Raw genomic sequence first — 22,637 nt, forward strand, 5'->3', positions numbered from 1 at the left:
AGTGAGCATCACATCATTTTCTTATCTTTGGTGTAACAGGATCTGGGCAGTGTGGGCTCTGGGCCATATTTTGTTTATGCAAAACGTGGGGCTGTAATCATTTTACGCAGAAGATGGGTGCTGTATTCACTTAGGAATTTCTGTGCTGGGGCTACTGTCTTGAGTAAGCAGGAGCAAGCAGGTTTGCAGAAGCAGAATCGCAGATTACTGATGTTTCGGCACAAAACTCAGACTCTAACAGAAACCTATACAGCTTCCAAGGTGTTTCCCTGATCTTGCACAGCAGGGGCAACTGGAGTGAGAACCAGAAGGGCCTCCCTTTGTCCCTGCTTCTCCTGTGGCCTGGGCAGGGTGCGTGACATGCGTGCACATCCCCGAGGCCATAGGGCCACAGCAGCAGGACTCGGGGATAGAGAATCAGTTCTTCACCCGGAGAGTCCGCTTTGCTCTTCAAGGGAAGGAGCTTACCTTACAGGGCCAACGGTCTGTTATCTCCCGTACTGGGTTAGTTATCCCGCCAGGAACAGTGTGTCATGTGCTGGGATCACCTGCACCCACCCACGATGGCCCTATTGTACGATGTCAGTCCACAGGCCACACAGATGCCGCCTTGGTCACGTGGCGCACAAAAGGTTGCCGTGAGCTAGGCTGATGCCACGGCACTCACTCTAGCCCGGCAAGACTCTGTCTCAAGAATAAAAAAAGCAGTAGCTCGATCTAGTTCTCATTAATGTATTCATGAGCCTTTAAGGCCAATGAGAGAAATAAATGAAATAAGAGCTAAAACACTAGAAATATCAAGAAGTCACTGATTTTTCCTCCTTTTGAAACATGAAAAATGACAAACAATCAGCTAGACTAACTAGGAGGAAAGGAGAAAGTAGTCAAATAAATAATGTCAGAAAGGAAAGAGAAAACGACTGATCCCACCAGAGTACGACAGAAATGAGAGATGATGGCTCTGACGTTGCTCAAGGTTGTCTCAGTCTTCCCAGGTCACAGGCGTGTTCCTCGTGTCAGCCCAAGGATGGGCACTGAGGAGTGCAGTTGTTGGTGCCCACAGGGTTCTGGGCAACACGTCGACATTTCCAGACACTCACATTTTGGCAAGAATGAAAAATCCAGTTCTATTCAGTCTCTGAGTTTCCTAGAATAATTCAGTAGATTCTGAGGCTAGATTCGTGCAAATATATGGCAAGAGTTTATGCTCCCCAAGCATGTGAGCATATAAGAAAGAAAAAGGAATGCCAGGGGGAGAAGGATTGAATTATCACCCTATCATGCGTGAGGGAAATATTCAGAATAAAATCCAGTTATCCTAATTCTGACCCCCACAATCAGACCTGAGCCCCTTCCCCTGGAGTGGGGCTGTCTCGCTCCCACACGGGGATGCGTCTGACTCCACAAACTGTACTGGGGTCTCCGCAGACTCTGGGCCTGCGCGGCCAGCTCCTGCTCAGACTCGGCAGTCACAGAGATCTCTGCTCTCTCTGGGCGAGGGGAGGGCGCGTGTCTGCAAATGGCCAAATTACTCGAGATCTCTGCACATGGACAGAAACCACTGGCTGTGAGAACCAGTGGGTCACGCTGCAGAGAACAATTCCTCGTGTGAATGGACACACTGAGCCAGGAGAAATTTAAGGAAACATGTGGCAAATATCAAAATTACAATTGTTTTGGGACTCCATGCTTGCTTTTATAGATCATCTGAGAGGCTCATGCAGAACCGTATTATCTTTTATGAAAATCTGTGAGCAGTGTGTGCGCCCCAAGGATTGACCTTTCCACCCCCACCTACGGGCGGTCCAGGACCAGGCACCCTGCTGCCACTCTCCGCCATCCCCCCCTGGTTTGAGCAAAGACCCACGTCCTGTGGGGGCTGCGTCCAGGTGATGACACATCCTGGCAGGACCCTAAATAACAGTCATGGCTGGGAGACCCTGTGGTCCTTTTAAGAGAAACTGAGGCTCAGAGAGGCACCGATGCTTCTGTTACACTTTGCTTGGACTGCAGTGTCGTTAGGAAGTTCCACTAACGTCCCCCCTTTCTCCGTCCCTGGATGTCACACTGCTCCTGGGCAGACAGTTTCCCCAGCCTCACCCAGACCCCTGTGCATTTTCCGGCCTCCATGAATGGTAAATATTTTGGTGGCGTATGAGAATGATTTCTCCTAATGTAAGAAACGCTTCACGTTTAAAGACATCATTGGTAGGCACAGAATTCTGAACACGGACAGGCTCTCAGGGAAACTGTAAGATGCAGAGGGAGACTTAAACTTTTGCTGGAAAGCTGACTTTAACCTCCTGTGCTCCTGACATTAACCTCCATCTGCACCTGCCTGGGCTGACTCTGCTCCTTGTGCCCCGCGCGCCCCCTAGTGGCCCCGCGCGCCCCCGCAGGAGGTTTGTGTCTGGGCTCACACTGATGTCCCCTCACTGTGTCACTGGTACAGTAGTACAGGGCCGTGTCCTCGGCCCTCAGACTGTTCATTTGCAGAGACAGCGTGTTCTTGCTGTTGTCTCTGGAGATGGTGAATCGGCCCTTCACGGTGTCTGCGTAGCTTGTGCTACCACCATTACCATTAATGGCTGAGACCCACTCCAGCCCCTTCCCTGGAGCCTGGCGGACCCAGCTCATCCCATAGTTGCTGAAGGTGAATCCGGAGGCTGCACAGGAGAGTCTCAGGGACCCCCCAGGCTGGACCAAGCCTCCCCCAGACTCCACCAGCTGCACCTCACACTGGACACCTGCAAACACAGACACAGCCTGGTCAGAAACTGCCACACACACCCCTGTTTCTCTCACTCACATCCACTCACACACCCAATATCTCCAGTTCTCCATGAATTACCTTGTAACAGAGCAACAAGGAAAACCCAGGTCAGCCCAGACTCCATGGTGAGTGTCTGTGTTCAGTCCTGATCACTGATTGGGGACACCTGGGAATGCCGGGGCTGGGGCTCCTGTCCCAGAGCTGCAGGGTGAGGGCTTGGCTGGTTTTCATCAGCAGAGGGAGGGCCCTATTTGCATGTCCCCTGCTATATAGCAAGCTATGCGGCGGGACAGCTGAGGGAGGACAGGGTCCAGAGCAGATGTGAGTGTCTGAGGGGAGATGTTTTATGCATTAGACTGTCATGGAGCCCCAGTTTTGAACATTGGAAATGAAAATGAAACTCAATCACAGTAGGAATGTTTCAGTGAAAGTTCAGGTAATGATCAAAAAGTAAATAACTTTAGGTTAAGGACAGTTAGTTATTGATTATGCTGATCATGTGCCGTGACCCATGTCTCTAAACTCATCACTTTGGGAGGCCACAGTAGGAGGGTCCCTTGAGGACGAGAGTTTGAGGACAGCCTGGCTGGCATCCCAGTGAAATAATATTTTATACATGTATTTATCTCACCCGGACACAGTGGGAGAACCTCTAGTCCCAGATACTTGGGTGGCTGAGGCAGTGGGATCACTTGTGCCCATTACTTTGAGGTTGCAGTGAGCTATGACGATGACACTGTTCTGTGGCCTAGGTGGCATAACATGACCTTCTTTCGAAAAGAACAAAGAAAAACACAAAAAAAGGAAACAAAATATTTATGTCAGTTTCCAGTAATTTTATGTGATAAAATGGTCAGCCTCATCATTGCAGCATCTATGCCCATCAGGAACTCGTGTGCATGTGGGCGTGTGACAGAGTTCTAGTCACAGAGGCAGGAGAGAGTCTCTGTTGTGACTTTGCTGATCCTTCAGGGGAAATTTCACAAAGGTGTCTTCTCCTCTTCCACCCTTGTCCTATCTGTGGGACCCTGAAAACACTCTCACCACGTCCACACAAGAGGGGACTGGGGGATGAAGCAGATGTTTTCTGCATATCAGTGTGAAATGTCAAGACAAGAAGCTCCTTGGGTGGATGAACTTTTGAAATTGGCAAGCCTGGAGCCACTCACATCCTGGCTTCTTGTTTCATTAGGTTATGCTTTTCCTTATTGTTTAGTTATTTCATGTTGCCATTACTTTTTGCTAAAATAGCAGATATGATGGTCTAGAGGCATTAAAATCAAAAGTACCTGATTTCCTAGTCAGGAGCCCCCGCTGAGGTGAACAGTGGCGTGTGGTTCACTGTGTGCTAGGACACGTGGCTGAAAGCTAAGTGTGGGCACAGAGCTATTTTGTCTGCATCAGCAAAAAGTTCTGTATATTCCTTGGATTAGATGCTCATTGAGACCCCTGAGACAATATTATTTGTTGATCAATGAAATTTCAGTAATAAAACTAGAAGTTATTAAGCAGTGATTCATATTACGGAAGAAAAGTTTCCATTACAAAGTTGTGCTCAACTGGAGGTAAAATCAGCCCATGTGGGAGAAGTCATTTCCTTTTTTAGTGCTTGTCAATTAGCAGAAAACTGGGATTGAATTGGTATGTTTTTAGAGTAGTCCATGAACTTGGGATATTTTGCAAAGAAAAGGGTTTCTCAAAAGTTCTGGAAAATCTATCAAAATTAACCAAAAGGTAGGGAACTTTGAGACAGACTTCTAAATCCTAGAGACCCAACTAAAGTAAACAGGAATCATGCCAAAAAATAACATGAGGAATACAGAAGTGTTGTAGGAGGTCATTACCCAGAACAAGCAGCCGAAACCTAGTTTGCGATGCCGTCTAAGCTTGTGAGGCATCACCACTGCTCACGTAACACACCGTCCACTCTTTGGAAATTTACTGAAAATGTTGATCTAATTAGCATTATGAAATTTAAATGTCACAGTTTTAAGCAATTCTTGAACTCCTTTGCCATTCTACCATGAGCACTTGCTTACAGCATTGTGGTCCAGTCCCTCAAGGACACATCAGTTGTTACCCTATGACTTGGTAGCTGGACTGCACAAACATTTAGATTTTACTACATCAACTAGCATTTTCCCTATTGCATGCAAGCGTAAACAATTTTGAAAGCAATTCTTGCATTATACACACTCCTATCACCACAGATTCAGGCTGCCTTTTACTACATCTTTTTAGCAGTCTCTCATCATGTTCAACCAGAGCATAGTGTGTGTTGGAGAAACATCAGGAAAATACTGGTCTTGAGCCATACTGGAACAGATATTATTAGGGACTTTAAGGGAAACACAGCAGTGCAATTCCAGGGAGGAAACCCTCAGGTTCATATTTCACAACGACAGCATCAGTTCAGAATTCTAGACACTTGGACAGCTGCTGTGGTAGAGAATGTCAAACTGAGCATCCCTGTAGAACCTGCAAATCTTCTGGTATTTTGAAGCCCACAGCTGACCCACAGCCTTCAGGATAAGCTGATCAGCTTGGACAGTGAAAAGCTTCCCCCCATGAAGTTGGACCAAGACCTGATCTAACTCCTCCTCCTACTCATCCTCCTTAATACTATGATTTGTTCATACTAATGAAATGTCTTCTTTTTTCCTGCTGACCTCATTGTTTTCCACCCATACTGACCTTTGCCTGCTTTTCAAGAAAAATTTTTAAAAATATTTCTTAGTTGGCCGGGCACGGTGGCTCACGCCTGTAATCCTAGCACTCTGGGAGGCCGAGGTGGGCGGATCGTTTGAGCTCAGGAGTTCGAGACCAGCCTGAGCAAGAGCGAGACCCCACCTCTACTAAAAATAGAAAGAAATTATATGGACAGCTAAAAATATATATAGAAAAAATTAGCCGGGCATGGTGGTGCATGCCTGTAGTCCCAGCTACTCGGGAGGCTGAGACAGGAGGATCGCTTGAGCTCAGGAGTTTGAGGTTGCTGTGAGCTAGGCTGACGCCACGGCACTCACTCTAGCCCGGGCAACAGAGTGAGACTCTGTCTCAAAAAAAAAAAAAAAAAAAAAAAAAAATATTTCTTAGTTATTGAGTGGAATAAGAAGTCAGAGTCTCCTAGCTGACATCTGTCTGCTGACATCTGAAGGCCCATCCTTCATCTTCCCTGTTTGCCCCACTCATGGGAATCCTAGGAAGGAATCACAGGCGCTTTCTCACCAGATGGCCGTCAGAGGCCCAGACCCCACCAGACCCTCCCTGCCCCACCAGAGAACTGTTGTGAAAACCTGACCCAGTCTCCCTTCCTGCCCTACGAAGCCACTTGGGACTGTCTTGAGAGGCCTTCCCTGCTCCGCAGACACCTCAGGAGTGGAGAGACTCACCTTCCCGTGTTCACTCAGTGTGTGCGTGTGTGTGTGTATGTGTTCTGTGCGTACATGCTTGTGTGTGTAGGCATCTAACACCTTAAGAGTCAATATCTACACTAAATGTTGGTGGGGTCCCACTGCCCTTGAATTCTGTCAGATAGAATCGATGTTGTGAGCCTGGTGCGGGGACACTCAGCACCACGGGGTCTTCCTGCTCTTGATTGGGATGCTGACTCCATCTGCCCCTAGTGTCCTTCAGACGTACTCAGAAGTATTGATAATTAATGTACATTTGGGGACAGGAGAAAGTGACTGGAACCCAACCTCTGCCTTTTGAGCAGGTGACAATATTTTCTCTCATTACCACAAACATGTCTAAGTCACAGACTGCAGAGATGAACACAGAGAGGAAGCCATGACCCTGAGAGGAAATCAGCCCTTACCCTCCACCTGCACCTGCCCTGGGCTGACTCTGCTCCCTGTGTCTTGGGCGCCGCTTGGCGGCCGCGAGCTGCCCTGCAGGAGGTTTGTGTCTGGGCTCACACTGATGTCCCCTCACTGTGTCTCTTGCACAGTAGTACAGGGCCGTGTCCTCGGCTCTCAGACTGTTCATTTGCAGATACAGTATGCTCTTGCTGTTGTCTCTGGAGATGGTGAATCGGCCCTTCACGGCGTCTGCGTAGTATGTGCTACCACCACCACTACTAATGTATGAGACCCACTCCAGCCCCTTCCCTGGAGCCTGGCGGACCCAGTTCATGTAGTAGCTGCTGAAGGTGAATCCGGAGGCTGCACAGGAGAGTCTCAGGGACCCCCCAGGCTGGACCAAGCCTCCCCCAGACTCCACCAGCTGCACCTCACACTGGACACCTGCAAACACAGACACAGCCTGGTCAGAAACTGCCACACACACCCCTGTTTCTCTCACTCACATCCCCTCCCTCACCCAATATCTCTAGGTCTCCATGAATTACCTTGTAACAGAGCCACAAGGAAAACCCAGCGCAGCCCAGACTCCATGGTGAGTGTCTGTGTTCAGTCCTGATCACTGAATGGGGACACCTGGGAATGGCGGGGCTGGGGCTCCTGTCCCAGAGCTGCAGGGTGAGGGCTGGGCTGGTTTTCATCAGCAGAGGGAGGGCCCTATTTGCATGTCCCCTGCTATATAGCAAGCCCTGGTGTGGGACACCTGAGGGAGGGCAGGACCAGAAAATAATTCGGTGACTGTACAGTGATTGATAGCTCGTGTTCACTTATTTAATTTACAGACACATAGAAACCATGTGCTGTAGGTGTGAAGTTTCCATGTATTTTACAGACGTAAACGTAAGCCTAGACACATATGGAAGTTGTATGATATATCCAGAGACACATATCTGGGAATGTCAGTGTCTGGGCCATGATCCTGTCCTTGGAACCCACAGCAGACCATACCTCGACATGCCTAGGGTGGATTCTAGAACCCAGTTCTATAATAACAAGATAAAGCCAGTTTCTTGACTCTCTGCTTTTTTTTTCCTGAAAATCATATAGAAAGCCTGGCACACAGGATTAATGCAGATAACTGAACCTAAAATCTCCCTTATTATCTATTTGTCCATCGCTCCTTCTCTACCAAATCATCTATTAATTGTTCATATTAACTTTAATGAGGCATAGTTGGTACTCAGTGGCCTTAACACAGTTGAAGTGAACAAGTGAAAGATGCTGACACACCGTCCCCTGTCTGCGATATGGAGGAAATCGATTTCCCTCAATGTTGACACTTCTCCTTCTAAAATTCCTCCTTCTTTCTCCTTCCCTCTCCCTCCCTTTACCCAGGCACCTGCTAACATAGTTTATGTTACTTCAGTTTTCACTCTCTAGAGTTTGTAACAGTGGAATCACGTAGCAGGTGCTTTTTGCCTATTTTGCTCACAGCACACACTGTGGACACGGTCACGCTGCAGTGAGCATGACACAGCCATTGCTGTCAATGATGTAGTGTCCTGATGCATCATTTGCACAAAATGCTTATTTATTAAACTACTGGTTAATAGTTTGATTGTTTCCCATTTCTTGACATTAAAGATAAAGCTTACCTTCACCTGGGAGAAGTAGACAGCTGAGAAAAAGCTCTTCTTCTTACATCAGCCACAACAATAGCAACATCATCGTCATCTATAAAGCATGACTGCGGAAGCTGCGGATTAGCAAATTTTATTTAATATTTCAAATAGCAGAAGTTATTTCACCAAGAACAAACCTGAAATCTGCGGAGAGACCAGGACTTGCAGGGAGAAACAGGACCAGAGCATTAGCTTATTAGGCACAGCCCAGCAGGCGGCATGTGGGCTGGGACAAGACTACACTGGACATAGGCACTGGATCGCGGGAAGCTGGACTTGCTAAAGGGATTGCAGTTTAAATTTTCCAGGGGCTGAACAAATCCCCAGCACATACAGAATCATCTCTGCAGAGAAGCGTTTGCTCCTCAATGACCAACACAGCGTAGGAAACACAAAACCCTTTCATGACACAAGGGTGTGGATTGCGGGTGGCTGATTGCATACTCGAAATATTGTACTGAAAGTTTATGGAGAGCAGAAAAGTGAAAAAAATTAAGGCTTAAATTTGCATTGAATTCAGGTCCTGAGTCATCCCATTTCAGATGAACGAGACCAGGGCATTACAAGGAGAAAACCCTGGACTCCTGGGGAAGAAGAGTGACAGGCAGAGACAGGAAACCCCAGGGTCTGAAAGGAAACCTCAGTTTCTCTCCGCACCTGCTCCTGAGCTGGGAAATGAGCCCCTCTGGGGTCTCCAGCTGGGGGAGGAGCCATCTGCCCCTGATGTCCCGCGGGCTCTGTGTCCTGCTTGCCAGCTTCTGCGTGCTGTGCTGCATTGTGTTGTCCAAGAGAAAGTCTTTTATCCATTTACAACTTATTCCAAAGTGTTGATAGTCAATGTACATTTGGGGACAGGAGAAAGTGCCTGGAAGCCACTGTCTGCCTTTTGAGCAGGTGAGAATATTTTCTGTCGTTACCACAAATGTATCTGAGACTTCAGGGGGAAGCACAGGGTCGGGAACTCAGACAAGTCCCCCAGAGGAGATGGTTATATGGAGAGGAAGCCACGACCCCCCCGACAGGAAAGCAGCCCTTCCCCTCCACCCACACCTGCCCAGGTCCAGCTCTGTGCTCAGGTTGTTCCCGGGCGCCCCCTGGTGGCCACGAGCGCCCCTGCAGGGAGGTCTGTATCTGGGCTCACACTGATGTCCCCTCACTGTGTGTCCCACAGTGACTCCGGCCCTGTCCTTCGTGGGCACAGAGCTCAGCTGCAGGGACAACTGATTCTTGGACATTGATCAGGACGTGGCAACTCAGCTCTGGAGGGACACATTGTAATTTGTGCTCCCTACGTAGCATATGTCCCTGACGCAGTCCCATGCCTTGCCCCAGGGCTGGCAGAAGCAGCTCTAGCAGTAACCACAGCGTGTGATGAACAGTCCAGAGATGTCCCAGGCCAGGGAGAGTGTCTGAGATGGCTTCACCAGCCCTGAGCCCGACTCCTGCAGCTGCACCTTGGAAGCGACACCTTAGGACACGGAGCCTCGGTCCCCGCCAGCCACGTGCAGCAGTGGCCATCGCACCTGGTGCACGTCTGACCTCTGAGACGCCTTGTGCAGCTGGCAGCAGGCCAAGGAGAGGACACAGCAATCTCGTTTTCCTCCAGACCACAGCGCCGCCGTCCCCAGACACCCCGGCCTGTCTAAGGAGGGCGTCGTGACCTTACACAGCCCATTAGCAGATCTATTCTGTCCTGGAGACTGAGGAGAAATCTTCCCATGGGGAAGCCTCGTACTCACGCAGGGAAGGGACTGAGATCTGGCTTGTTTGGGTCCTTCCTGCTTTCTTTCCCTGAACCTCCCATGTACTGCGGTTCCCGTGTCCCCTGAGAGATTGTTACGTTACCGCTGTTATGTGAGAGCCTGACCTGCCCTTCCCTCCATCCAAAAGGAGGTGACTGCAGAGGATGTTGCGTGGGGACAGGCCAGCTGGGCTGAATGGCATCTGCTTCCAGCCCATACCTGAACCCTCCTTCTCTTATGTAGATCCAGACACAGCCGGGTCCCTCCCCACAACGTCCCCAGGAGTTTCCCCAGGCCTTTTTCTTCTTCCACACTCAGCGTGTCCTGGACACGCCACAGGCCTTCCCTGAGGTCTGTGGCCAGGCCTAGCCCTGCGAAGGGATTCCATCCCTCAGAGGGCACCAGGGAGGACGTCACTTGGAGAAGCTGGATGTTGTGTCCCCGAAAGGGCAGGATCTCACCTGTGCAGCTCTGCCCAGAACAGGGCTCGGAGAATCTGCCCACATGGAAACAAGTGGCAGAAAACACTGGAAGAATATGATGTGAGTCAAGTTATGGGCATTTCCTTGGAATAGTGGAGCCGATTCCCAGGGATTCGGAACGGAGTGTGCTAAGGCAGGGTCTGCGGCTGAAGAGGAACACAAGACCAGACTAGAAGCGGTCACCACGCAGCCTGCAGAAGATCGGGGGACGGGGCAGGGATCAACTCCTGACACAACTCAGGAGTTTACAAAGTTTCTGATGTAACAACTTTCCCGATTTTATTGCATTTCACCAGTGACGTTAAATGGGAAATTTCAGACCTGTATTGACAACAGAAATAGAATGTGAAGTCGCCCCTCTGCCTGTTCTAAAACAGCCACCGGACATGATGAAATGCTGTCAAAGAAAAATGATGCAGGATGTGGAGTCGGTGGCCCGCAGACCGCAGAGCCGGGCGGCCCCCTCTCCAGGGCCTGTCCTGGAAGCAGCCGCGGATGCCGTGAGCAGAAGAGACAGGGGAACAAAAGATGGCACAGCAGTGACCAAGAACATTGCCAGCAGTAGGCCCCTTTGTGTCCCATCAGCGAGAAGGCTCTGAAGAGAAGAAGTGCCTGATCCCCTCCCTACCCGGAAGTGTTCAGGGTGCGTGGACGGTGACAAGGCCGACACCCGTCAGTACTCGGGGGACGCCTTGCCGCTCTGTCGGCAAAACCCTGCTCACCGGGGCTCCAAGGTATTGGGTGTCAAGAGTGACACAGATTTTCCCAAACTCTCAGCTATTCCTTGTAATACATGAGCCTCAGCCGAATAACGTTCCTTGCTACTTTTAAATAAGGCACTTTCAAGTTAAAGAGACTTTACCAAAGTGATTATAATGTCCCATGCACAGCAGATACTTCTGTAACCTTAATCAAACGTATCTCTCTGGTTTATACCGTTGACTATTCTATTATATTGGATGATAAACCCAGAAAATACCTTTATATCTTATTTTATGTTGAGCAGGCTAAAATTTCCATAGACATGATATAAAAGTTTGCACAAAAGTTATTGAAGTTCCAATACACTCTAATAGATGAAAGGGATCCACTACCCAACTTCCCTAAACTACTTAAAGCCAAAAGCAAAGGAAGGTCTCAAACCTACACCTGAATGTTCTCGACACCTGAGAACAGCCAACTGAATTGTTGTCCCTCACTGTCTCGTAATTCCTAATCGCAATACCCTCCTGCCACCAATGCCCTGATGCCACTGTGTTGGGGGAGAGAGTCCGTGCCCTGCCCTCCTCAGCGGGCGCTAGGATGGGGCAGGCAGTCACGAAGGCCACCCCTGAGGGGACAGCAACACAGGTGGGCGGGGATGCCTCGGAGGTTCTCCCTGCTCCGCAGAGGACACGAGAGGCGCCTTCACCTCTGAGGAGGGCAAAGGCCAGCACAGCTCGCGGGACCCACTGCGGGCCTTCCCGAGGGCAGGCTCGGTTCCTGACCCACTGTCCGCTTCCACCCTCTCTAGATCGGCCTCTTTTCCCAGGCACCATCGTTTGCCTTCCTTGGAATTCCACAAATGAGTCGGCAAGTTATGGCACCAGAATAATAGATGCATGTCTGTATCAATTGGCCAGAACCCACAGAAGGGACGGCACCAACGGCGACACCAAACTCAAGCTGTGGATTTTGGGTAATGATGACGTCTAAAGGTAGGTTCGTCCATTGCAACCTATTTATGAACCTGTCACAGTGTGTCCACACCGAGGAAGTTCGCGCTTGCGCAAGCCGGGAGTAAATGGGAACTCTCTGGACCTTCTCTCGATGGTACTGTGAACTTAAAACCACCGTAAAATAAATTTCATTTAAAAGAAATAAGAAAGACATTTTGGCCATTTCTTATATATTAAAAGGCATGTACCTTGTGATTAAGAATTCTTACTCCAGGCCGGGCGAGGTGGCTCATGCCTGTAATCCTAGCACTCTGGGAGGCCAAGGCCGGTGGATCGGTCAAGGTCAGGAGTTCTAGATCAGCCTGAGCAAGAGCGAGATCCCGTCTCTACTAAAAATAGAAAGAAATTAGGTGGCCAACTAAAATATATATAGAAAAAATTAGCCGGGCATGGTGGCGCATGCCTGTAGTCCCAGCCACTCGGGAGGCTGAGGCGGAAGGATCGCTTAAGCCCAGGAGTTTGAGGTTTCCGTGAGCTAGGCTGACACCACGGCACTCACTCTAGCCTGGGTAACAAAGTGAGACTCTGCCTAAAAAAAAAAAAAAAAAAAAAAAAATTCTTACTCCAATTTATTTACCCAACTGATGTTAAAACTCATGTTCACATTAATAACTTAATGGAAATGCTTGTACTAGCTTTATTAGCTTGAGTCTTCCATAATTCTCTAAGCTCTGTTGATACGGTGACAACTGAATGACATCTTTGCAATGTAATTAGACTGCATACACGTGTCACATATTCCTTTTCCTCAACTAACTAACCCATGTTGGGAAACATTTCAACCTAATGTCCCTCATCACTTTCTCATCCCCAGCACAGCTGCGTCTCCCTCAGGGTTTCTGACCCCTCAGGATGTGGGTTGTCACACTGTGTCTCTCGCACAGTAATACACGGCCGTGTCCTCGGGTCGCAGACTGCTCAGCTCCATGAAGGCTGTGCTGGTGGACGTGTCCCTGGTCATGGTGACTCTGCCCTGGAACTTCTGTGCGTAGTTTGTTGCTCCATTGCTAGGGTTGATCCGGCCCATCCACACCAGCCCTTGTCCAGGGGCCTGTCTCACCCATTCCATGTAGTAGCTGGTGAAGGTGTATCCGGAAGCCTTGCAGGACACCTTCACGGAGGCCCCAGGTGGCCTCACCTCAGCCCCCGATTGCACCAGCTGGACCTGGGAGTGGGCGCCTGTGCAGAGGAGACAGGACTGGGTGAGACCCCCTGGCTGGGTCCGGGCCCCTCCTCACCCTGGGACTGGGGAGCCCTCACCTGTCGCTGCAGCCACCAGGAAGAGGATCCTCCAGGTCCAGTCCATGGTGAGGAGCTGAGCTGCCAGGGTCTTCTCCAGAGCAGGGACGTGGTGGTGGGGTGACGCTCTCGGGGCGCAGGCATAGCTGTATGTACCCCAGCAGACCTCAGGCCATTTGCATATTCATGAGGCAGGACGTTTCATAGCCCTAGACCTGCCCCAGTGTGAGAAAGAGAACTGAGATGATGCGGGGGACATGCAACAGGGCGATACTGAGGACAGGTGTCCCTGCAACCCCCTTGACTCCAGTGCACAGAGGTCCTCCCACTGAGGGACAAGCCGCCAAACACATGTTCTTCACTGTGAACCCACATGGGAAATGCACGGAGAGCCCTGGGACCATCTGTGCCATTTTATACCCAAAGGTCTTGTCCTTAAGATCTGTGAGTTCCCTGAAATTTTCTGCCCATTTGTATATAAAAATCTTCCCTTGCCCCCAGCTGCTTACTCTTAGCACATGCAGGAGGGCTAGAGACCCTTTGTAAATGTGGCTTTCATTAAAATATTGTGTTACTTAAACACAGCTGAGGAGGAATAATACATCATATAAAATTCTTATTTTCGGTTTTTTAAAAAAGGAAGAGCCAGTCCCCAGGAGGAACCCCTCCCTGCCTCCTGTGCGCCTGCTGCTGGCAGCAGCCTGTGCTGGGTGCTCCTGAGCGCCCCCTGCAGCCCAGCGCCTCCAGCAGCGGAGGTTCCCTCTGGGCTCCCAGAGCATCTTCCTCCCAGTGTCCCAGCCCAGGGTGACCTGGCTGTGCCCCGGGTCCCATGCTCCTTCACTGACAGCATGTGCTTTTGACTGGAAACGGTGAACTGGCCTTTCTAAACCCAGGGAGCTCTGCAGGGAGGCCCCAAGCAAAGATTCTGTGAGAGCCTCGGGGAGCCCCTTCCCTGGAGCTCCACAGGCCCTGGCCCGGCCACACCCACAGTGGTGCAGAAACCCTCGGGGCTTGGCAGGAGCCTCATATCTCCTTGAAGTTCTTCTGGTTAAATGTCACTTTAACCCACAGCTCATGGGCCTGGCTCAGAGCCGGCCACACAACTACTGATCCTGCAGGGCACAAACGCACACACAGACTCACACACACACACTCACACACACACACACACACACTCACACACACACACTCACACACACAGTCACAACACACACTCACACACACACTCACAGTCACACACACACACACTCACACACACACACTCACACACACACACACACTGTGGCCTGCGTTCACAGCAGCCGGAGTGGTACTTCCCTTCTTCCCTGCATGTGGCACATGGGCCGAGCCCACACACTGACCCTGGGCCTGGGTATGTGCCCTTGTCAGACAGACAACAGCAAACACCTCACAGCGGGAGAAAGGGACCTGCCCACGCTGTGGGTTTGCCTGTTCTCCCGGCTAGAGGGACCCTGCAGATGCCCCTGGGTGGGGCCAGGGTTGCCCCTGGAGGGCCACAGCCAGCAGAGCCATGTGCAGTCAGTGCAGCCAACACCGAGCTGCCCGGACTGTGGGGAGGGCCACCCTGGCCCTGCAGCCCAGCAGGCCCCCTCTCAGGGGCACAGCCAGGAGCCTGAGGGCAGGGCCCTGGGGACCTGGATGGGGCATCTCCCCAGGTGGGGAAGCAAGAACTGATCTTGGAAGAGGGGACTCTGGAGGGAGAGCTGGAAAGGTCCGAGTCCCTGAGGACCAGGGCCTGGGATGGGCCACCACCTGCTGCTTCCCCCATGGGGCATCTATTGTGGGCCATGTCCCTGTCCCATCTGGGCAGGGGGGATCCACAGGGTGACTGTCTTTTGCTTTTTACTTCTCAAGTCCAGGAGCAGAAGAGCCACTCTTGAAAACCACAGTGGAGGAGACACATCTGCTTCCTGGTCCCGGCTGCAGTTGACGCTGCACGTGGACCCAGTGTCTCCGCTGGGGTGAGCAGGGGCTGCACGTGGCCTGGGGAGGACGCGGGTGATTGTACCATGGACCTTGGTCCTCCATGCCATAGCAGGGCCCTTTGCAATGTGACTTCCCGGTGCCTCCTGCCCAGAGCAGGGGGCTGTGTCTGGCCCCAAACACAGGCTGTGCCCAGGGACTCCCTTGTGCCAACCACAGAGGCCATGAAGGTGCAGGGACGCTGGGTGTCCCCAGTTCACTGCTGCCCAGGACACTGTGGAGACCAGCAGGGGTGTGAGCCGGGGCTGGGGGCCCCTGGGAACCCACAACTGAGGGAAGTGAGGCCCTGATAATTCAGAGCAGGAGCTGTCGGCCAGCTCAGGTGGTGCTGCTGAGCCGGGTCAGCTCCTGGGTGGGCAGCAGCCGGGTGAGTGTGGCTCCTGCCCTGTGAGGGAGGCCAGGCTTCCCCGGGGCTCCCTCCTCACCAGCAAGGAAGGTGGCATTGACCATCCTCGTGTGCCCAGCCCGCTGTTCATCTCCCCTTCCTGCCCTCCTCCTGGGCCCCAGGCCCTGCATCTGACACAGGGGCCGAGGCACTTCCTAGTCACCCCTGCACCTGCCCAAGCCCAGGGCGCTGCAGGAGAGACCTGGGTCTCCCTGGTTCTGTATCCTGGATGAGCCCAAGGGATTCCCAAGGAAATGCTGAATATTTCCATGGGGGGAAGAGAAACTTTGCAAATACCACAAAGGATGAGAAAGAAATGAGTCTGAGGTTGATGAGAGAGGGGCGCTGAGCATGTAGCTGCCAGAGGGTCCAAGTTCCTCTAGTGACCTCGGTTTTGTCCCACTGTGTCTGGGCTCCCTACGTTCTCCTGCTCAGATAGACTTGTTATGGTCTGAGACTTGAGAAATGACCACCTAAAGACCGAATTGAGCCAAATCAGGAGTCTCTATTAGCTGGCCAGGGACTACTCTCTGCACCACCAAAGGCGGCACAGAGAGCAGCAGGCAGCCTTTGAAACCGAAAGTTTTTATATTGTAAGTTTGTGGGTGGAAAATTACTAAGATTGAGCAAGCACGTGTACAAAAAGCCTTGAGTGAGCATTACATCATTTTCTTATCTTTGGTGTGACAGGATCTGGGCCATATTTTGTTCATGCAAAACATGAGTGTTGTAATCGCTTCATGCAAAACGTGGGGCTGGAATCATTTTACGCAGAACATGGGTGTTATAGTCACTTAGGGATTTCTGTGTTGAGTGTACTGTCTTCAGTAAGCAGGAGCAAGCAGGTTTACAGAAGCAGAATGGCAGATTAGTGACTTTTCGGTGCGAAACTCAGACTGTAACATTCCCCACTGGTTTTGAGGAGGAATCAAATCATTGATTCTTTGGTATTAACATCAGAGACACGTTGATAGTGGGTTTGGAGGACCATATGTTTGACAGCTTGAACTCTTTGTTTAACATAAGAAATGAGGCTGTTTATGAGCCAGGGGCCAAGGAGCAGTGTCAGCAGAATGGGAATAACTGGTTTTGTTATGGTTGACAAAAGTGTTGTCGTCCACGGGGATTAGGAATGCTAGAGATGACAAGTGCTTTTAAACTTATCCCCCTCTTTTTTGATGTTTATAGTACTGTAATATACATCAATACATAGTGTCAAAAATTATCTTGCAAACCATCTATTTTTACATTTTTTTGGCTATCTGTATCACCCTGTCCTTCATATAAATGTTTTAAGTAAATAAGGTGTTTAGCTTATGTCTAAGGATTTATCTTTTAAGTACAGAGTGGAATTTTGAGTTTAAAGGGCAGTCTTGTCTCCCAGCCCAGGAAGAGGGGGAGGGGGCCACTCAGAGACATGTCTTCAGAGGCAGCAGAGGGGCGGGAGCTTGGACAGGCTCTAGCCCAGCCTTTGCTGAGGCTCTCCGGGTCTGTCTAATTATGACAGTGTCATTTATTGTCTTTGTAAGCACCTAAGTGTAGTTTATAGGCTGATGGGGGGGGGTGTCGTCTGCTGGATTAAAACAGATAACTGGGAGGAACCAGAGGAGACTCTGGAAAGTCTTATCTTTAGTGGGTCCTCGGTGGGCCGGGCATCCATTTCTCAGGGAGTTGATCTGGGGTCGCCTTTTGATCCACATGTGATGGATCCAGTGGCGCTTTCTGGCAACCCTCACGGCTGTTGGTGTTGTGAGGGTCACTGGCAGGGGTCCAGTCCACCCGGCCTCTAACCTCGCAGGCAGAAGTTTTCTTATCCAGACAAGGTCTCCAGCCTGTACCTGAAATAGAGCTTTCTCGGGAGTGGGGTTAGTCGGCTGAACGTGATTTTACATAGGGTTGTGCTTTTAACATACGGAGTGTATCTGGTTTTTAGTAGGGCAAAGGGGAGGAGGCTTACTCAGTCTGCGCCAGGCTCCAGCTTTAATTTGTTTAATGTTTTTTAAAGTTTTATTTATCCTTTTTATCCGTCCTGAACTCTGAGGCCTATAAGCACAGTGCAATTTAATAATTGAGTCGTTTGGGCAATGAACGCCGGGCCATGGTTGGACCCCAGTGCAAGTGGGGGGCCAAATCGGGGAACAATTTCAGTCACTAACTTTTTTGAAACTACCTGTGTTGTCTCTGACCTCATAGGAAAAGTTTTCACCCATCTAGAGAAAGAATAAATATAAGCAGGTAGTGATATCTGTATTTGTCTAGTTTCACTTTTGTAAAGTCCACTTTTCACTGTTCCCCCGGGGTTGTCACCTTAACCTGGTCCCAAAGGGGGGGTGGGAATTAGTCCTTTTATCTGAATTGACTTGTGCCCAGATGAGACATCTCGTTGTCACCTGCTGGGCCATCTGAGGTAGCCGGGGAGTGCAATAGTCCCTCTGGAGAAGTTCGGTCAACTTGGTGCTGCCAAGGCGGGCGTTCTGATGTATTTCCTTGATTAGGTCTCATCCTAGGGGTTTAGGGACTAAGACTCTACTGTCCGGGAGGATTTTCCAACCTGCTCAATCAGTTTTAGTCTTCAGGGCTTTTCTTAATTTAACTTTCTCTTTGGTGCAGTTTGGGGAGTTTGGCAGGAGCCGTTCTGGCAGAACAGGGAGAGTTAGGAGAGTCCCCACTGGTTTTTGTGTGACTTTTCTTGCTGTCACGTCACTGAAAGCATCGTCTCTCGCCACCGGGGAGTCAGTCCGCACTTTTGGTGAAGTGTCCCACGTACCTGTGCCGTTGCAAAGGCTCTGCCCCGTCCTGGGGGCTGGGTCAGGGCTATGAGTTCAGCCTTCTGGGCTGGGGTTCCCTGTCCGAGAGCCTGTGCCCAGGTAACCCGGCCTGCAGTCACGACAGCCGCCCCTGCACACCTGGCTCCTTCTGAGACGTAGCTGCTCCCATCTGTGTATAATTCTTCTTTGGGGTCCGGCCACGGGCGGTCAGTGAGGCCAGCTCTCAGGTTGGTGACAGACTCGAGCGTTTTGAGACAGTCATGGAGTGGCTCCGACGGCTCATCTTCCGGGAGCAGGGTGGCAGGGCTGAGGGAGGCTGTCTTTAGGAACCGGATTCTGGGGGAATCTAGCAACAGCACCTGATCTTGGGTTATGCGGGAGTTTGAAAGCCACCTCTCGAGGGGGCTTTTTAGTAGAGCCTCCACTGAGTGTGGGGCATAATTATATATGAGTCTTGCCCCAAAATGAGCTTGGAGGCTTCCTTTGCCAAGACAGCAGTCGCAGCAATGGCCCACAAGCATCCTGGCCAGCCAGATGCTACAGGCTCCAGCCTTTTAGACAGGTATGCACCCGGTCTGTTCCAGGGCCCTAGTTTTTGAGTTAGGACCCCTTTAGCCATCCCTCGGTTTCAGCAACATATAACTGGAAAGGCTCGGTCAGACCGGGCAAGGCCAGCGCAGCGGCACTCACAAGCGCCGGTTTGAGGCTCTTGAAGGCTTTAGCCTCGTTTTTAGTCCAGACCAGAGCGTCCCTCTTTCCCCCTATGCTGGCATACAGGGGTTTCTTATCTCAGCAAACTCGGGACCCAGAGTCTGCAGTACCCCACTGCCCCCAGGAACTCTCGTACCTGTCTCTTAGTTTGGGGCTGTGGGATCTTCAGTACAGCTTTAATTCTACAGGTGGGGAGGGTCTGTTTGCCTTTCTTTAGTTGGTATCCTAGGTAGGTTGCTGTCTGGCTACAAAGCTGAGCCTTTTTAGCCAGAACACGGTAGGCCAACTGAGTTAATTCTGTTAGCAGGTCCTCAGTAGCCCTTTTATAAGGGGCTTGATCCTTGGTGGAACTGGTGTTTATCAGAAACTCTATAGGTTTGTCCCCCACATTCAGAGTTACCTTGGGCTCCTGGGGGCTTATCAGAATGGAGCCCCGGCCCCGTCAGTCTGTGTCCTCCATGAGGACCAGCACAGGCTTAGCCACCTCCTGCTTTCAGTGACGACATTCGTTTTGCCAGTGACCATGCTTTTTGCAGTAGGCACACTGGTCATGGCTTAGGCTGGTCTTCCTCCTCCTAGCATCCCCCTCTGTTCTTTTGGGCCTCTTGCCTTTTTCAGTTTTATATCTTTCTTGTTTCACTATAGCGGATACAGGAATTTTGATCATCCTTTTAGACTGCACAGTCCCAGGATGTTTTCTGTTGTTATAAATCTTCTGAGCAATTTTTATTAACTCAGACAGCAATTTTTCTTTAAATCCTTGTAATCTCTGCAGCTTTCTCCTACTCTCTGGGGCCGAGTGAGTGGCAAAGGCAATATTAATGGCACGTCATTTTCTGGTGCCTCTGGGTCTATGGAAGTATACAGGCGGTAAGCTTCAAAAAGGCATTCCAGGAACACCGCTTGGGGCTCGTTAGGCCCCTGTGGTCTAACTTACCTTGGACAGATTAGTTGGCCTTTTAGCCGCTGTCCGTATGCCTCGTAGCAGAGTCTGTGATACCGATCGAGAGCCTCCTTACCGCGTTCCTCATTTGGGTCCCAGTGCGGGCTCATGGTGGGGAAGGTAAATGAAATTTGCCCATCAGGGCCACGGATTGTCTATGGATGACAAAACTCTTAGAATAGCCACGGGCAGAGAGACAGTTGACAAAGTTGGTTACTTTATGGCATACAACTATGTACTGATAACCATAATTATTACTGATTATATATATGAAGATATATCCATATTTTACAATTTAGAACATATATTAATAACATGTTTATAGAAATATAATTCGAAGAAAGTTAACAGCATCAATTCAGAGCTCCGAGCACTTGCTGGCCACTGCAGTGGAGGACGCCAAAGTGAGCATTTTTATAAAACCTGTGAAGCTTCTGGTATTTTGAAGGCCACAGTGGAACCACGACCTTCAGGATAAGCTGATGATCTTGGAGAGTGCCAACCTTCCACTCATGACATGCGACCAAGGAGCTAGGTCTTCCTTCTCTTGCTTAGGACGCTGACTCCGTCTGCCCCTGACGTCCAATAGGCACTTTATGCTGCTTGCCGGCTAGAAGGAACGTTGAGCTCTGTGTGCTGTGCTGCATTGTGTTGCCAAGACAAAATATTTTATGTATTTTTGGATTTCTTCAGAAGTGTTGATAATTAATGCCAATTTGGGGACAGGAGAAAGTGACTGGAACACACTCTCTGCCTTTTGTGCAGGTGACAATATTTTCTCTCCTTACCACAAACATATCTAACTCAGAGACGGCAGAGAGAAACACAGAATCGTGAATTCAGAGAAGTTCCCCAGAGGAAACCGTTTTCTGGAGAGGAAGCCACGACCCTGAGAGGAAACCAGCCCTTACCCTCCACCTGCACCTGCCCTGGGCTGACTCTGCTCCTGTGTCTTGGGCGCCCCCTGGTGGCCCCGCGCTGCCCCCGCAGGAGGTTTGTGTCTGGGCTCACACTGATGTCCCCTCACTGTGTCACTGGCACAGTAGTACAGGGCCGTGTCCTCGGCTCTCAGACTGTTCATTTGCAGAGACAGCGTGTTCTTGCTGTTGTCTCTGGAGATGGTGAATCGGCCCTTCACGGCGTCTGCGTAGTATGTGCTACCACCATTACTACTAATCCTTGAGACCCACTCCAGCCCCTTCCCTGGAGCCTGGCGGACCCAGCTCATGTAGTAGCTGCTGAAGGTGAATCCGGAGGCTGCACAGGAGAGTCTCAGGGACCCCCCAGGCTGGACCAAGCCTCCCCCAGACTCCACCAGCTGCACCTCACACTGGACACCTGCAAACACAGACACAGCCTGGTCAGAAACTGCCACACACACCCCTGTTTCTCTCATTCACATCCACTCTCACACCAATATCTCCAGTTCTCCATGAATTACCTTGTAACAGAGCCACAAGGAAAACCCAGCGCAGCCCAGACTCCATGGTGAGTGTCTGTGTTCAGTCCTGATCACTGAATGGGGACACCTGGGAATGCCGGGGCTGGGGCTCCTGACCCAGAGCTGCAGGGTGAGGGCTGGGCTGGTTTTCATCAGCAGAGGGAGGGCCCTATTTGCATGTCCCCTGCTATATAGCAAGCCTTGGGTGGAACACCTGAGGGAGGGCAAGACCAGAACAAAACTGGGTGACTGGACTGTGATTGATAGCTCGTGTTAATTTATTTAAGTTCCAGAAACATAGAAACCATGTGCTGTAAGTGTGAAGTTTCCATGTATTTCACAGATGTAAAAGTAAGCCTAGACACATACGGAAGTTGTGTGATATGTCCAGAAACACATATCTGGGAATGTCGGTGTCTGGGCCATGATCCCGTCCTTTGAACCCACTGCCGGCCAAACCTGGACATGCCTAGGGGGGATTCTAGAACCCCAATTCTATCATAACAAGATAAAGCTAGTTTCTTGCCTCTCTGCTTTTTTTTTCCTGAAAAACATATAGAAAGCCTGGCACACAGGATTAATGCAGATAACTGAACCTAAAATTTCCCTTATTATCTATTTGTCCATTGCTCCTTCTCGACCAAATCATCTATTAATTGTTCATATTAACTTTAATGAGGAATAGTTGATATGCAGTGGTCTTAACACAGCTGAAGTGAACAAGTGAAAGATGCTGACACACCGTCTCCGGTCTGCGATATGGAGGAAATTGATTTCCCTCAATGTTGAAACTTCTCCTTCTAAAATTCCTCCTTCTTTCTCCTTCCCTCTCCCTCCCTTTAGCCAGGCACCTGCTAACATAGTTTATGTTACTTCAGTTTTCACTCTCTAGAATTTGTAACAGTGCAATCACGTAGCAGGTGCTTTTTGCCTATTTTACTCACAG

General features: G+C 50.3%; 1 protein-coding gene across 1 annotated transcript; it reads right to left on the reverse strand.

The window, feature by feature from the left end:
• Positions 1-13,062: 13,062 nt before the first annotated feature.
• Positions 13,063-21,737, reverse strand: LOC138398952 (uncharacterized). Its single transcript, XM_069493401.1, has 5 exons — positions 21,692-21,737; positions 21,281-21,588; positions 18,735-18,916; positions 13,461-13,585; positions 13,063-13,379 (listed from the first exon to the last, which is right to left on the reverse strand). Exons 1-5 carry the CDS (start codon positions 21,735-21,737, stop codon positions 13,063-13,065), a joined length of 978 nt encoding a protein of 325 aa, XP_069349502.1.
• Positions 21,738-22,637: the final 900 nt, after the last annotated feature.

Source organism: Eulemur rufifrons, chromosome 2, assembly GCF_041146395.1.
Source record: "Eulemur rufifrons isolate Redbay chromosome 2, OSU_ERuf_1, whole genome shotgun sequence".
NCBI lineage: Eukaryota > Metazoa > Chordata > Mammalia > Primates > Lemuridae > Eulemur > Eulemur rufifrons.